The sequence below is a fragment of the Rousettus aegyptiacus genome, unplaced genomic scaffold (assembly GCF_014176215.1).
Source record: "Rousettus aegyptiacus isolate mRouAeg1 unplaced genomic scaffold, mRouAeg1.p scaffold_m13_p_2, whole genome shotgun sequence".
In the NCBI taxonomy this organism is placed as follows: Eukaryota; Metazoa; Chordata; class Mammalia; order Chiroptera; family Pteropodidae; genus Rousettus; species Rousettus aegyptiacus.
The window spans coordinates 710,753-727,002 of NW_023416295.1; the positions used below are offsets into that span (position 1 = coordinate 710,753).

Here is a 16,250-nt window from a genome sequence, read left to right on the forward strand (position 1 = left end):
GGCCTTGCTCTCCGCCGGAGTGGCCTGCGTCTTCTCGTTGAGGTTCATTGCTGTTAAGGGCTCGGCAATGTCTGTAACCGAAGTCGACAGACCCGACCCTTACGGGGGCTTCTGCGTCATTCTAGCTGTAGAAAGTGTAATTTCCGTATTTCGTTGGTGCTAACAGGTGTAATGAAATAACCCAGAAACACAGCGAAAATTTTGTTTTGTTTCCTAAAATAACGTTGATGTTTCTCTCTCTTCGTTTTACTGTTATTATCTAAGAAATTGCGCAGCATCTCAGATGGCGGCTTGATAAAATCACGACTTGAGGGTAGCGCTTTATACATGCACCTGCTGTACACGTGACTCTCATCAGCAGAGTGTCCCTCTTATTTGACTTCTGGACAGTGTAAGTGGCCCTCTCTGTCACCGCTGTGTGGTAAGCCTCCTGCTGGCCCAGACGCCGTGGGGTTTGGCCCCTCACATAAACCCACGCGGTTTCCCACGACCGCTCGCACCGGAGCTGGGTACGATGGGCCGGACTCCCGTCGGCTGCCCCTTCCCTCCGCCCGGACAGGGAGGGCAGCGGTCGGGTGCGGTCAGCTCTCTGGGCCCCAGAACAGGAAGCTCGGGTCGGACCGAGAGATGGATTAACTCTAGTTATAAGACTAATGCGGTCAACTAACTGAACTTTGGTTTAAACGAAGTTGGGGAGACGTTGTTAGGACGAGATATCCCTGACTTCGCTATGCATCCCACGAGCGTGCTGACGGCTCTGGGGTCCTGCCCCCTGGACACCGCCACCACCCCCGTCCTTCAGCCCCAGAACTGCCCCAGACGAGGACTGCCCGCTCGGGGGGCGGTGTTCCTCCAGAGGCAGCCGGTCTCCCCAGAACTGTTTTCCCGTGGCACCCCGCTCCTCCAGCCCACTTCCGCCCTGGATCTGAGGATGCCCAGGACGGACGAGAGCACGGGCCAGGAAACCAGGCCGGTGGGTGTGTCACCTGACCTTGCACACAGGAAGCCGGGAACAGCCACGCCCTGGACCAGTGGGCCCTGGGTGGCTGTCCCACCAGCCTCGGCGCGTGGCTCCCGCGTGCAGAGGCCCCAGGGCAGTGGCCGGCAGACCTCCGGAGGCCGCACGTGGGGGGCGGGGGATGGACGGCTGTGAGTGGAGGTGGAGGCCAGGCACCGTGACCGGTTCCAGGGTGCTGGCCTGACTGGGGCGGGGCTGGGGGTGTGGGGGGACGGGAGGGGGCGGCGGGGTCTCTTGGGAGGTGCCTCTGTGGAAAAGGGGTCGGGCGCCTCACTCCCCAAGCACCCTCGTCTGGGGGGGCCTGGGGTCCCTCACGGACGCCAACGGTGGGTGATGCTGACCGCGTGCCGGGCAAGCGCTGGCCGGTCTGCCTCCATCAAACCGCCTGCTCCTGCTCGCGTCCCCGAATGCGTGGGCTGGATCCTGCCCCTGCTCCGACGGTGCTGGGCGGGGCCTCGGGAGGAGGCGACTCCGGCAGGTGGCATCGTGTCCTCGTGCAGGGACCTCCGAGCGCTCCCCGCCCCTTCCTCCACGTGCGGCAGTGAGGGGGTGGCACCCCCAGGGCCCGACTTCCAGCCGCAGGAAGCAAACGCCTGCTGTTTCTGAGACACCCAGGCTGAGACCGTCCTAGAGTGGGGAGTCACAGGTGGGCCGTCACCCCAGGCCTCCTCCGCCCTGCCCCTGTTGGAGAGAGGCTGGGGCACGCCTGGGGGACGCGCTGGGCCCTCTGCCTTGCGGCCCTGGGGCCTCCCCAGATCTCCACTGCCTGTCCGCGCTTGGCCAGGCCTCTGTTGAGCTTGTTTGTATTGTCGATTTGGGTCATAAGGAGAATTCATGCTCCCTTCACAAACTGCCTAATGCTTTAATCACAGAGGGGTGCCGCTCGGTGGGGAGAGGCAGGTGTGTGTGTCAGTGGGGGATTTGCCTTGTCCGTCCCCTGCCACTCAGTCCGCGGGGAAAGCAAAACCCCAACTCCTGCCTCCTGGCTCCAGCAATGGCCCCCCAACCTTCTTAATAGGGACCTGGAACCGCCTTTGGAGACAGAAAAGGGGTTGGGCCAGCCGGGCTACCCCAGCTCCACTGCGGGAGGGGCGCCTGTGACGTGTCAACCCTCCCAGAACCCACCTGAGCCTAGGAAAATTGGGGCAACGCTGGGGCGGGGCTCCGCGGGGCCCATCTACCTGGCCCCGCCCGCCCGCCGAAGCCCCGCCCTCGGCCGGGCCGCCCAGCCCCTCCCCGCGCGCGCTGGACACCCGGCTGGACGCAGGGCTGGGAGCAAGACGAGGAGCCCCCCGGGGCCGGCCACGCCCTGGCCCCTGCTCCAGAGCGTGGGACGCAAAGACCACACGAGCAGTTCCTGCAGGGTGGGGGGGGTGTCATTCAGAAGAGGCCAGACTTCGCGTGTCCCCTGAGGCAATCCTGTCCTGTCCTCCAGAGGGCACCTTCCTGGGGACAGAGGGTCCCTCCGCCACATCTGCTCCTCGCTGCCTGGGTCCCCTGCCTCTGCCTGCCCCCTGCTTCTTCCTGGTCCCGCACTGGGTCACCCTAACTCCACAGGCCGCTGTTCTTCCTCCTTAGCCTGGAGCGTCCCTCTCAGGTCCCCGTTGTTCCCCCTCGTCACGGGCCCGCTTCCCCCTTGAGGTCCTGGACCCTTCGCCGTGGTCCTGGGGCCCTGTCACCATCAGGGCCTCATCCCGGGTACACTCGCCGCTGCCGCCCTGGCCCCGTGGCCACCCAGGACCCCGCGGCCGCCCTGGCCCTGGCCATGTCGTCTCTGGACCCCAGCGCCCCGCCCCCCGCCTGCAGTGTGAGGAGGTGCCTGTCCGCAGGGCCCTCTGATGCAGACCCTCCGTGCTCCCCTCGTTTGCTGACAGCGTGAGCCCAGGCCACACCTCGCCCTGGGCCTCTGCGAGGGAGGTTCCCATGGACCGGACACCCGGGTCTTCCTGGTCAGACCTGGGCTTCTTGGCTGGGGACGGTGGCTGGACCACACCGGCGGCCTCACAGGTGAGGCCTGCACCCCTCTCCCCGCCCCACCCCCCCCAGCACGCTACTACAGGCCGAGGGGAGGGCCCGCCGCTAACAGCAGCTGGAGCTGGTCCTCCAGGGCCCCGCCTCTGCCCGCTCCGGGACCCAGTGGGCGGGGACTTCACTCCCTGCACTTTCTGTGGGCGGAGGCGGGCGATGCAGGGCCAGAGGGCAGCTGCCACTCCGGCCAGCGGGCAGCCGCAGGAGGAGAGAGCGGGGCGGGGCTGTGGCCACACTGTCGACACCCCGAAGAGCTCCGCACTTGGGCCAAGGACAGGATGGCGGCTCTCGACCTCAGGGCAGGAGCGGTTGCCACAGACATCAACGCTGCCGTCAACCCTGACCGCAGAGCAGCCTCTGTGGGACGGAGCCCGCGACTGGCCGCCCTCGGTGCCGGGAACCTGACCCTCAGAAGGAGTGGGCGGGCAGGTGAGGGCAGGACAGGCCTTGCCGGGGAAGAGGCCTGGCTCTGGTGGACTCAGCGGTGCGGAGGGCCAGGTCCTCGCGGACTTGGGCTGGAGCCGCTTTGCACACAGCCAGGCCGTGCAGGCCGAACCCTGCCCCACGGCTGTCACCACGTTGTGCCCCCAGCAGCCTGGTCCACACGAGCCCAGGGTGCGAGACGCTGCGCCCCCCCCCCCCCCCCCCCCCCCCCCCCCCCCCCCCCCCCGCTCCGTCTACACCACAGCCCTGCAGCCCGAAGCTCAGGGCGGATGGAGACCGGACACTCAGCCCCCGAGCCCCACCCCCTGCCGCAGGGCTGAGAGGTGGCCTGCTTTGGCTGGAAGGCGCCCCCGCCCTGGCTCCCAGCACCCTGGTTGGCGGCAGCTGGGGAGCCCGGTGCAGGAAGGCCGTGAAGCTCAGGGTCGGCAGCGCGATGCTCCAGGAGGCCAGAGACCCCCAGCCAGCGTCCTGCCCCAGGCCTCGCCTCAGAGGACCTCTGGGGAGGGCTACCGGCCGGCAGCTGCCGCTCAGGGCCAGGCACCTGGCCGTCCACGTGGGAAGGCGTGATGGACGCTGTGGCCTGCTGCCCCGGGACCTTCTGCAGGCAGCGTATCAGAGGCCCGCCCAGCATGGTCGGCTCCGGTCACACAGCTCCAGGGAGCCGGGGGCACGGCAGGAGCCCCCCTGCCCATCCTGCTTCGCTTGTCCCCTTTCGAGTGGGGCTCCCAAGAGCACGCCCAGGAACCCCCTGCTTGCAAACGTCCACCTTGGAGGGGCTCCCCAAGACCCGGGTGCAGGGACGCAGTTCTGCTGAGCTTGAGGGTGGCCCCCTCCGTCCCAGTAGCCCGAGTAGCACAGGCAAGAGTAAGGTGCCCGCGGGGCTGCTGAGGGACCAAGTGTGAGCACCTGGCCAGCCACTTGCTGGGGGAAGGGGCCGGAGACAGTGGGTCAGGGCCACGCGTGGCTGGCAGGGGACGAGCAGGAGTGCCTGGCTGCCGGCTCAGTGCCCGACGGAGTCCTGGGCGCTGTGAGGGACAGCCTGTCCGTAGGGACCCAGAGGTCAGGTGGGGTGTGGGGGGGGCAGGGCTCTGAGGAAGGGGCGGTGGTCCCTCCTGCAGGGGGCTGTACCACTCCCACGGTAGCCTCCCCACCCCGGAGGGGTCTCCTAGCCACGGGCGCGTCCCACCCCCTCTGTGCTCTTCCGGGGGGCAGGGGCTGGGGGACACCCTGGCGGCGGGGGGACGGTGCAGTCTGGACTGCCCGCACGCGATGGGGAGGCTGACGCGGGCTCTCCGTGCGTGGGTCCAGTGTGGCCGGACTTGCTGCGTCTATTTCTCGATGGCCACTTTGGGGATGTGGGCAGCGGTTTCCTGAAGGTGGCCGGACTCTGTCGTCCGCCGTCCTCTCCGGGGGTGGAGGGGGGGGTTACTGCTGTGCCCTGAGGCCAGCACCACGCTGCCAGCCGACCTGAGGCTGGGGGCAGCTGCGCCGCACCCCAACCCCGAGCCCACGGCGCCTCACTTCCGCACCGACCCTGGGCGACACCCCTTTGCACGCATGCGCGGGAGACTGGGCTCCTGCGCTCAGGAAGAATTCCGCTGAGACCCCCAGACAGTGGGGCCCCGGGTACGTGGCGAGAAGAGCAGCTGAGCCCCGAGAGGCGCCCGGCAGCCCCTCCTCCCCAGACACCGGCAGCCAGGCCAACCCCCAGCGGGGACAGGAAGAGGCTTCCTGAAGCGGACCGCCCCTCACTGACTCCGGACGCCAGGCACCGGCGGCCAGACCGCTGGGGGCAGTGACAGGAGCACCCTCCCCACCCCGCCCCGCTCCGGCCCCGTGGGAAAATCGGTGGCTCCTCGGAGTCTGCGTGAAGCCCAGCTCCTCGACCAGACAGCTGGGCTCCGGGCGGTTCTCCGGGTCCCTCCCGGGCCGTGTCTATGCTGCGTGACCCCCGGGAGCCGTCTGCTTCTCAGGGATCACGCACGCCAGCACTCGGCCGCAAAAGCCTTGCCCTCCCCTGACCGGCCGCACCTGCCCTGGCGGTCCCCAGCAGACCTGTGGCCTGCGCTGAATCGTGTCTCTAGCCACGTAAATAACCCAGGCGTCCTCCCGGCAGAGGGAGCGTGAGCTGTGTCCCTGCGCCCCCACGTCCTGGGCCCTGTCGACGCAGCCTCAGAATGAATGGGCTTTGCTTTCGGGGGCCTCTTCAGTGCTAATCAGCGTCCCAGCTCCCCCCAAGCCCTGGGGATGGGGGCGGGGGCTGTGGACAGCCTCTTGTGGGGGGGGGCGGGGCAGGGGAAGGCGCTTCCCTGCGGCCCAGCCCCGCCCAGAGCCACCCTCAGGTGCAGGGCGCTCAGGGTGGGTCACAAGTCACTTCCTGGGACGCTCAGCGTCTGTATTTTTGCCTCTATTCACTTTCTCACGGTTCCTTTGGGGGTTTTGTGAAAGTCCAGCTGCCTCCACTATGTTGGGAGCTGCAACCCCAATCCCAGCCGTACACTGGGGAGAGCAGCACCCCCGAGGGTCAGCGAGGTGGGCAGCGCCGCGGAGGCCCCGTGCGCCCGCGGAGGCGGGCGGTCCCTGGGGCCCTGAGTGCTTCCCCCAGCGGCACCACTGGCGCCACGGCCAGGGGCCCCTGCGGAGGCCCGTGCAGGGCGGCTTCTCCCCGCGCTGCTCTCATTTCCTCCACTCCGGCGAGGACAGCCCCGGCACGGCACGCACGGCACGCACGGCACGCACGGGGCGGGGCCGGGCTCAGCTCCCACCTGGGCAGGTGTCGGCAGCTGCGCCTCTGAAAGGGAGGGGAGCCTCGGGAGCCTCGGAGCCCTCAACGCGAGGCTCCAGGAGGCTGCCACCGGCTGCCCGAGTTAACCTTTTGGTCTAAAGGCCTCTTCTGTAGCTGGTCTACGCTGGCCATCTGGGCATCAACCTTCTTAGTCCCACAGCACTGAGGGTGGGGCACTGGGGCAGAGGCCCAACCCAGTTCTGCCTGTCTCCCCAGTCCCCAAATCTGGCCAAGGACAGGACAAGACATTTACACTGAGCCCCAGAGAGCTGGTCAGCGCAGTGGGCACCCCACCCCAGGTGGACTCCCGGAACGTCGGGTGGCCTGGAAACCGTTGGCTTCACGCAGAAGGGTGGGCCGTGATGGCCGTCGGCGGCTTTGGGGAGGCTGGAGGATAAGTGTGGGGTGCAGACACGTGGGGAGACTGAATAGGGTGAAGGAGATCGTGGGGAGAGTCCTGGATACTGAGGGTGTGGGGATTTGGGGGTCGCTGGGTGCGCTGAGGGCTGTGGGGCTAGTTGAAGGCCACCGCCCACGCCTACCGGCTGGCACACTGGACCTGGCCACCCTGTGCGGCCGCAGGAGCAGACGCAGCCCCGCCCTGGCCCCCATTGGTGGGCACGTGGCCAGAGCTCCCAAAGGCTTGGGCTCCGAGGAGGGGGCGTGGGGTGGGGCCCTGAGGAGGGTCTTCGGTAAGGGGCAGCTGAGGGGTGTGAGTGCTGGGAGAGGCTGCGCAGCTGGGCAGGCAGGTGGCCGTCAGGACAGATGGGTGAATGTGCAGATGGGACACAGGCCGGGCTGGGCTGCGGGGGTGGGGGCGGGGCTGGGTCAGGGCCAGGGGGCCGGGGTCTGGGTGGAGCGTGCAGTGGCATGGGGCAGACCCCAGGACCTGGGCACTGCGCCGGGTGGAGGGGTTCGCCCTAGATGCTGGCCGCATGTTTCCTGACTTCATCCCGAGACAAATCACCAAGGTGCGGAAGAACCTGGGTCAGCGGAGGGCAGGGGTCCTGGGGGAGGGGATGGAACAGAAGGAGGGGCCGGGTGCGCCCCCCCACCCCGTCCACCCCTCCACTCCTGCACCCAGGGCTCCCACGGCCCGGGACCACCCGCACGGCCCCTCACTGCAGCCGGAGCCCCGGGGAGGCCACCAGCTGCCCGGTCCAGTCCAGACAGCTGCCAACAGCGGGGCTGAGGCCTCCGGGGCCCCTAGACCAGGGGCAGTCAGCCCAGCGCAGGCCGACCTGCCACCGGGGCCTGCAGCACGCGACGGGAGGGCCCAGTGACGGCTGGTGGGCTGCCCTTCAAAACGCGGGGACACAGGACGGACGGCAGCATGGACGTGAGCGTGGAAGCCCGAGGGCCGGCCCCCCGGGCCAGGGGCCGCGCACCGCGTCAGCCTCACACCCACGCGGCCGGCCCTGCCAGGGCGTGGCCGTCATCCACCCCCGCCACAGCGGGACGGCGACAGGGCCGGCGGCTGGCACCCGAGGACACGGAGGAGGCAAGGGGCACAGCTGGACCTGGAACCCAGGCCAGCCTCGCGGCGGCACGCACAGGGGCCTCTGGGGAGCTCTGGTCATTTCCGACTTGAGTGTGGATGCCCAGGCCTGTCGGGAGGCCCGGAAGAGGCGGGCACAGCGCAAGCCGGGCAGGGCCCCGGGCTTTCCCGGAGGAAGCACAGGTGAGTGTCCCCTCGGCAGACGCCGGCCACCCCCTCGCCGCCTCCCTCCCAGACCCGACGGCCTCTGTGCAGCCCTGCGTGGGAGCCTGGCCCGGGGCTTCGGACGGCTGGGGAGTCGGGCGGCGTGGCAAGCAGGTCTGAGGGCTCGAGGAGAACCCCAAATGGAGAGCCCCAGAGAGGCGCCTGGGGAGACAGCCCTGGCCCTCCAGCCATCACGCGAGCTGGGCAGCACGCACATGGCCCGTCAGGCCCGGCCCACGGGCACAGCTTTATTCTGGCCCCCGCGCCCAGGTGCGCCAGGGCACGGCAGGTGTGTAGCCCCTCCCAGGCTCCCCGGGGCGCCTTGCTCCGCCTCAGGCCTCCTGCCCTTGTCCCTGTCCCTCTCCCAGCCCAGGGAGGGATTGTTGTCCCCCCAGGCTCTGCGCCCGACGCGTCCGTGCCCGCCGGCCTCCTGGAGGGCCCCACGACCCACGGGGAGCTCGGGGCGGCTGCCGGTCGTCGGTCACCCCGGCAGGCCGCTCCTCCAGAGGGCCCGGGACCCACTCCACCCGCGTCCTCTAGGACAGCGTCACGCACAGGGAGTCCAGGCTCTTGTGGGCCATGGCTCCGGGGAGCCTGGGCAGTGCGGACGCCTCCTGGAAGTCCTTGGCCATGTAGTAGTAGCAGATGGCGTCCAGGCAGCAGTTGGCGTCCGAGACCTTGCCGGTGATGATGAGGGCGATCTGGACGGCACGTGTGTGCAGGCCCGTGACCGTGCTCAAGGTCAGCACCACGTGCAGGGGCAGGAAGCAGAACACGAACACGGCCATGTTCGCCCAGATCATGCGGGCGGCCTTCTGGGTGGCCTCCGCCTGGCCCGGGTCGGCGGCCGGCCTCCGGCCCAGGGCGGTCAGCACCTGCAGAGAGCAGAAGACCAGCACGGCCAGCGGCAGGTAGAAGCCCACCAGGGAGAAGACGATGGTTTTGGGGTTTTGCCGGGAGCAGTTTGAGAAGCAGAAGCCGCCGTCCTGTTTCCTCAGGAGCCAGCGAACCAGCAGGGAGCTGACCACCAGCACCCAGAGCGCCACACACACGGCCGCCGCCTGCCGCGGGGAGCGGAGCCCGCGGGCGCGCAGCGGGTGCCGCACGGCCACGTAGCGGTCCACGGCGATGGCCGCGACCAGGCTGATGCTCATGTACCTGTTGGCCAGGTAGATGCCCTGGGAGAGCTGGCAGAACAGCGTGTCCCCGGAGCTGCCCGCCAGGGAGCGCAGCATGAAGGGCAGGGCGCAGAGCAGGCAGAGGTCGGCCGCGGCCAGGTTGGCCATGTAGATGCGGGTCTCCGTCCACCGCTGCAGGCGGCGGCACAGCACCCAGAGCGCCAGGCCGTTGAGCGGCAGGCCCAGCGCCAGCAGCACGCCCAGGTAGGCGTAGCAGAGGTATGTGACCGGCGGGGGCCAGCGGGCCTCGGCGAAGCTGCAGCTGCTGGTGTTCATGGTCCTGGGCCTGCAGAAGGGGACGGGGTGAGAAGGGGGCAGGGCCCCCACCTCCGGCCAGGGACGCAGGCGGTGAGCCCCCAGCCCAAGTCACTTTCCCAAAGAAATCACAGATGACACAAGGGGCTCTGAGGCCCCTCGGGCCAGACGCCTGCTCACTGGGCGGGTGGAGAAACCAAGGCCTTCAGAGGCCTGTGGCCCAGGCCGGGCCTGGAGCCAGACCCCGCCCCTCCCCGGAGCCCTCCCCTCCAGGGCCCTGCTGCTGCTGCTGGCAGGGGGGTCCCTGTCCACCACCAGACCCCGTGGAGCCAGCCCCCAGGACGGAGCGGGCAGACCGGCCAGCCTCGACCCAGCCCAGCCCCGGTGCCGTCCTCGTCAGGGCAGGCCCAGGACAAAGCCCGGCGGCAGCCCCCGCCAGGCCTGGCCGCAGGAGGTGCCGCGACTGACCGACGCCTACAGCCCCTCAGCGGGACGGTCGGCCTCCCCCTGCCACTCCTGGCAGCAGGTCCGAGGCGGCGGGCGCTGTGGCTCAGGACAGGACTCTGGCCTCCCCCCTCCCAGTTACCTTTCTCCCTCGAGGGCCCGCCCACCCAGTCCTGTGCCCTGGGGCCCCGGCCCAGGGCCTGTCTGAGGTCGGGGGTGGCCGTGAGCACCCCGTGGCAGAGCCGTGGGGAGTGCTGCCCCTCCGGGCCCAGACGCACGGCTCACAGCGGCCTCAGGGAGACCGGCGGCCTCCGCCTGGCCATCGGCCTCCTCAGGAGTTCCCACCCGGCCTCAGCCTCCGCCACGCAGGCCAGCCTCTCGCCGTCCTGGACATGTCCAGGGCCACGTCCAGGAGGGCTGGGACCAGCCCGTCAGGGCCAGGGGGCACTCGGTCAGGGGCCTGACCTCCAGGGCATGGCAGGCGATGCTGAGGCAGATTCTGGGTGCCCCCTGAGCTGGGCCACCCTCAGTCTCCCCCTCAGAAAGGGTGCCAGAGTCACGCACAGCGGGATCCCGGAGCTTGCGGGGGAGGCAGGCGCAGGGCGCGGCCGCCACGTCCCCTCCCAGCAGCCCACCTGGGTTCTTCCAGCCGGACGGGCCTGGACGGGGGAGGGAGCGGCCTCCCCACACCGGCCGGTGAGCAGTGGCTCTCTGGGGCTTCCTGCCCTTTGGGAGGAGTACGACGGGGGTCAGTGCACCCAGGGTTTTTCTGGCTGAGCTGGTTTTGCCCCCTGCCCCTCCCCGCACAGGAAGGGGACGAATACCCAGAACTCAGCGTTTATGGCCGTCAGGGCGGTCGGTGTGTGGGGGGCTCACTTCCTCCCCGGCCACCCCCGGGAGCCTCCGGACACGTCAACTAGGAAGCGGGAACAGAGATGCCAGCCAGGAACAGAAACGTTCCACCACAAACTCCATTCCGTCTCCCGGAGTGCAGACGATTCCGACTGCAGGAACCCTTCACCCCGTGTGAAGTCTACACACTCGCGAGACCTCATTCCTCGTCTCTGGGAACCACTCTGTCTTCGTCCGTTCTGTGGGAGACGCCTCACCTTGTCCAGGTCCCCGATCCCTTGGACTGGGAGCCAGTCTGGGCTCTGCAGACCCCCCAGAAGCCCCTGGAAAGAAGCGCAGGGCCCCACCTTCCTGCCCGCCCTGCCTTCCCGGCAGCGGCCCACCCAGAAACACCATGACCCGCCAGGCCAGCTCTGTGGGCTCCCCCAAACCCTCAGAACCTGACGGGACCGCCCCGAGACTGCTGCAGGGAAGCCTGCCAAAGGGGTTCCCTTCTCCCCACCCGAGATGGGCCCAGGGCTGACCCCTCCCTGTCCTGGCCGGTGGCGCCTGCAGCATGGATGGTCCCTGCCCCTTCTGGGTCACTGTGCCTGGCTCACAGGGCCCTCACCTCTGTCCTTTGAGGCGCCTCCCAGAAAAGCTTAGGAAGCTGAGCTCCAGGTCCCACCAGGTGGGGTGGGGTCCCCGGAAGCCAGCGCACATCCGGCCTGCACCCGGCCCCAGCACGGGGGTGAGTGTCCAGCACAGGGACCCCAGCCTGGGTGTGCAGGCCTGTCCCCTCCAGCAGACACCGTGCAGCCACCGCAGCCCTGGGGTAGCTGGGCCCCCCGCGGACTGCGGTGCTCAGAGCCCTCCGCTGCCCGGGCCGTGTTTCCTGCAGGGGAAGGAGGAGGGAGCAGAGCCTGGCTCCCCCTCGGGTCTGCTTCCTGCACAGGAAGTCGAGAGCTCTGAGATACCTGTGCAGTCACCTGGAGAGAAATCCGGGTGCGCACGTGGGGGCCGGAGCGCCCGCCAGGGACCCCACGGCCCCCGGAGCGGGGTCCGGGGCAGAGAGTGAGTGGGGTGCAGACCCCCACTGCCCCTGGAGCTGGGATCCCACGGAAGAAACAGCCCAGGATCCAGGATGGGCGCGGTGAGTAAAACCGAAATCCCGCGACCGGGGGGAGGACGCGGTGGGAACGAGCGTGGAGCTTCCTCAAAACGTCAGAACGGGACGGCCACGTGGGTCGGCAATTCCTCTTCTGGGCATTTACCCGAAAAGGTGAAAAAGCTGACCCGTGAAGATGTCCGTGGCCCTGGTCCCTGCAGCCCTGTGTACGCGGCCGTGACGCGGACGCCGCCTGGCACTCGGCCCCAGGGGACCACGGGACGGTGGGGCGTGGCCTGCCCCCCGGGGGGGCGCCGCGCGGCCTTGACAGGTGGCGGGCGGCGGCGGTGGCGGCCCCTCGAGAGCACCGTGAGGGTGACACAGGCCGCACGGAGAGGGACGGAAGCTACGACTTCAGCCACACGCGAAACAGACAACAGGCAGCAGACGAGCTGGACCAGTGGACGCGAGCTCAGGGCCACGGACGGCAGGGCGGAGGCCGCCGGAGGGGACGGGCGTCGGGGCGGCGAAGGGGGCGAGGGGTCGAGCGAGGCCCTCGCGCCCCTGAAACGTGCGCGGCGTTACTGCGCGACGCCGGCCCAACAAGCCGAATGCCGGGTTTCAAGCGGCAGAGCTCCCAGCTCCCAGGTGGCTTCAGGGTCTCGAGTGAAGTGAGGGTCCCGCTGCACTGCTGCCCACACTCAGGGAGGAGGGCCCCTTCCCGGCCAGTGTCCCCCTCAGGACACTGAGGTTCCAAGCCCCAGACACAGCCCTGGCCCGGCTCCGAGACCTCGGGCCCCCGGGGGGCACTGACCTGCAGCCAGCCTCCGTCTCTCTCCGGCCAGTCGTCCCCCGCCTTCCCCTCAGGCCGGCTGGCGACACCCCTCCTTAAGGAGGGCAGGAGGTGGGCAGGCTGACGACAGCCGAGTCGGGGTGACGGGCTCCCCGCCTCCAGTCGGCCCGGGACTCCTGGGGGCGTTTCCCAGCAGAGGAAGTGGGCGCCTGTGCTCGTGCGACATGTGAAACTCCAGGACAGCAGCACCCGGGTGACGGCGCCGGAGACCGCGGGGGGGCACGACGGAGCCTTCCGGCAGCGCGGGCCACCCTCGCCCGGCCCGCGGACCCCGGCATGAAGGCCACGCGCTCGGGGCGCTGTGCACACTCACACGGCCCCCTGCCGACGGGGTGGCCGCCAAGATGTGTGGACAGAGTCGCGGCCACTGGCCGCCGTGAGCCCCGGACCCGGACGGGCCGACTTCCTGCCGCTCTGCTGCAGCCACCTGCCCTTGCCGCGCCCCCGCCGGCTCCGTCCTCAAGCCCCGAAGCCCGCACGCCCCCTCCGAAGCCGTCTCTCCAGACCACCGCCCCCCCAGGCCTCTGCCCTCAGAGCCCGCGTGAGGGGCATCTGCTGCACCTTCCTGGGGACGCCCCCACGCACCCCGAGAGTGGGCTGTCTCCTCAGTGAGCCCCGCCCGCCCGGAGCAGCTCCCTCGCTCCATCTGCAGGCTGTGGGGGGCTGGGAGCTCTCGGCCCCCAGCCCTGCCCACGCACGGAGGTGGAGCTGAGGCCAGGGCAAGGGCCGGCCTGGGCCTCCTGGCCAGAGTCCCCCGGGGAGGGGCCTGGTCCCCACCCTTCTCCTAGGCCGACCCCCCTGCCCCCTCCGCACCCCTCCACCTGGCCCTCCCCCCCCCACGCACCCAACTTCTGGCCCACCTGGCTCCTTCACACGAGTTAAAGTGGTTGACACTGGAACGACTCAGGGGCGTACGGTTTTGCCTGCCCCCAAAAACTGATCGCCGCCCGGTGACCAAAAACCCTACTGATGACGTAGCTGTATGTTATGTGTGGTCGTGTGTGTCATACACCGAGTGGTTACAGGAAGGCAAGCCGGAGGAAAACACGTTACTAAGAAAACGCCGCGGGAGTTCACGTTTTCAGTATTTACTGAAAAAACCTGCGTGTGAGAGGGCCCGCACAGGTCAAGCGCGTGGTGCTCGGGGGTCGGCCCCGTCCGCTCTGGGACGTGCCCCCGGAGCCTGTGGCAGAGCCCGGGGTGCTGCCGAGGCGGGCGCAGAAACTGCGTAGGGCGGCGGGGGGCGGCCCCCCGGGGCCCCGTGTGGAGGGCCGGGCCAGGCCCTGTCCTCAAGGCCGCTGGACCCCGGGGTCCGAGAGTTCCGGCCGCGCCGGGCAGGCTCCACATCTGGGCCAGGCCCACACCCTCCCTGCCGGGCGCCTCGAGGCTGCAGCCATGAGCCCTGCTGCCGACCATGCGTGGCGCCCGGAGCCTCTGCCAGCCCCGCGCGCCCCGCCCTGCTGCGGTCCCAGAGCCTGCGCCTGCCACACGCCTGCGGGTCCCCGGAGCGTCCGCGTGCCGGCCTTGCAGGGCGGGCGGGCACAAGTCGAGGGATGACCCTCCCGCCCCTTCCTCTAAATCACTGGCACCGGAGAGCAAAGTGCTGCTCAGCCGCGAGAGACACAGGCCACACGTCACTGCCCCTGGCTGGACGGACCTTCGAGGGACGCACCCGGGAGGCCCGCTGGCTGTGCCCCTGGGCCCGGCAGGGCATCCTGCAGACCCCTGGGGCCCCCAGCCCTCTGCCCTCGCGGCTGCCACCTCGCTCCTTGACAGTCCGCCAGCCCGCCGAGGGGCTCCTTCCCGCCCACCCGCCACACAGGAGTGGTATGTGGGCTCTGGGGCCCACGCTGCTCACCCACTCATTCATTCAATCATTCATTTGTGCACTCAGCAGACATGGCTGAGCGTGGCAGGGGGCCGCCGGGCCGCGGGTGGCTGTCAGAAGCAGAGCTGGGGGCCAGCAGCGCACCCTCAGGGCCTGGCTGCATCTGAAGACAGGGAACGGAGAGGCCCCGCCCCGCCGCGCAAGGGGGTCCCGGAAGGCTGTGGGGAGCTGGGCCAGAGGGCGTGCTCGGGCCACCTGCCTTGGTCCATGCCCCCACGCCACCCCGCAGAGTCAGGGACACACAGAGGCCCGGCGAGGGGTGTCCCTCCCCCTGGCCCCCACCCCTCGGCTGGCAGCCCTCCCGCCCTGCGCCTCTGCCCGCGGACACGCAGCCGGCGCCCCCTCCGACCCTCCTGTCCCGGTCGCCCCGGCCCAGCAGTGCCCGCCGGCTCGGCCCACAGACGCCCCGGGACAGGCGACAGCAGTGCCCCCATCCGCTAGCGGCCGCGCCCCACCCACCCAGCCATCAGCCAGTGACGGCCACTAGGACGCAGCAGCTGCTGGCCGGTGGCTGGGGGAGGCTCGGGGGGTGACGCCAACGCCCCGCCCTCGTCGCCCAGGGCGGTCACTCACCCTGGACGGCTCCTGCTGCCCTCCTGCCGGGCTGGCTCCCAGAACTGCCCGCTCTCTGCTCCCTCTGCTCTGGGACCCACCTGGCAGACGGGTGACCTCGTGACCTCAGTGGTTGACAGCTGCACGCTGGCTCCTCCCAGCCTCTTCCTCTCTCTCCGCCTGAGGCTTTTCTGCCTGGAAGGCGCTGGCCACAGGCCACGCAGGCCCCACCCCTGAGCGCGCTGCTCCCCACTGCTCCGCCGGGGCCTCGGCCTCGCTCCCCATGCCGCCCTCCTCGCCTGCAGGGCGAGCCCCCGGGCCGAGGGGTGACCAGCAGAGCGCCAGCGCCCTGCGCCTCACCCCGCTGCACATCCACCTGTGAACCTGAACGACGGGACTCGGACAGAAAGTGCAACTCACTTAAAAAGGACATGTCTCCATGAGGGGTCCCCCGCCCCGCCGCCAGGGGCAGTGGGCCTCCAGCTCCGGCTCGCTGGAGCCGGCCTGTCTGGGGTGGACCCCAGACCTGTGGGTGGCCAGCACTCCAGGACGCACCGCGGCGGGAGGCCGCCACTTCCCTCCTAAGGCGGCTGATGGCTCCCACGCCCCTCCCCAGGACCGCTGGCCTCCTGACACTTTCTGGGCTGTGGGCGAGACACCAACTGACAGAAAGAAGAACAGACGGGTCACGGAAAAGGACCTGGGAATGGCTCGCTGGGGGCACAGAAAGGGCAGACGGCCGACCTCGTGACCGCAGGGCTTGACAGCTGCACGCTGGCTCCTCGCGGAAGGAGCGTGGTGCGCACACCGTGACGCCGGCCCCGCCGTGGCGCAGGCCCAGCCCGGGCTCGGCCTGACGGCGGTCTGTGCGGAAAACGTGCTCAGGTCTCAGCCGCCGAAACTGAACCGGCAGGACCCCCCGCGAGGGCAGCCGTCCACCCCCGGCGTCCACCCCCGGCGTCCAGCGAAGCCCGAGGGCGGGGCCCTTGACCCCGTACCCCCCCTTCTAGAAATCCATCCCACAAACAGAAAGGCGAAAAAGGTGCTTCCGGATTTATTTAAACAGTAAAGTTGAAAATTAAATATTGACCTAAAAAAGGAAAGAAAAAGAGGCCAAGGCGAGCCTCACGGCACTGCTGGGCGCCGTCCGCAGGGCGCGGGGTG

General features: G+C 69.4%; 2 protein-coding genes across 2 annotated transcripts; one reads left to right on the top strand and one right to left on the bottom strand.

The window, feature by feature from the left end:
* Positions 1-7,649: 7,649 nt before the first annotated feature.
* On the bottom strand, positions 7,650-16,250 carry GPR35 (G protein-coupled receptor 35). The gene is made up of 2 exons (XM_016144238.2): positions 15,108-16,250; positions 7,650-9,441 (listed from the first exon to the last, which is right to left on the bottom strand). Exon 2 carries the CDS (start codon positions 9,429-9,431, stop codon positions 8,514-8,516), a length of 918 nt encoding a protein of 305 aa, XP_015999724.2. The 5' UTR covers positions 9,432-9,441; positions 15,108-16,250; the 3' UTR covers positions 7,650-8,513.
* On the top strand, positions 9,430-13,855 carry LOC107510580 (arginine-glutamic acid dipeptide repeats protein-like). Its single transcript, XM_016144240.2, is given in 5 exon segments — positions 9,430-10,550; positions 10,664-11,838; positions 12,015-12,097; positions 12,099-12,441; positions 12,749-13,855. Coding segments are annotated over 4 exon segments (945 nt in total). The 5' UTR covers positions 9,430-10,550; positions 10,664-11,829; the 3' UTR covers positions 13,259-13,855.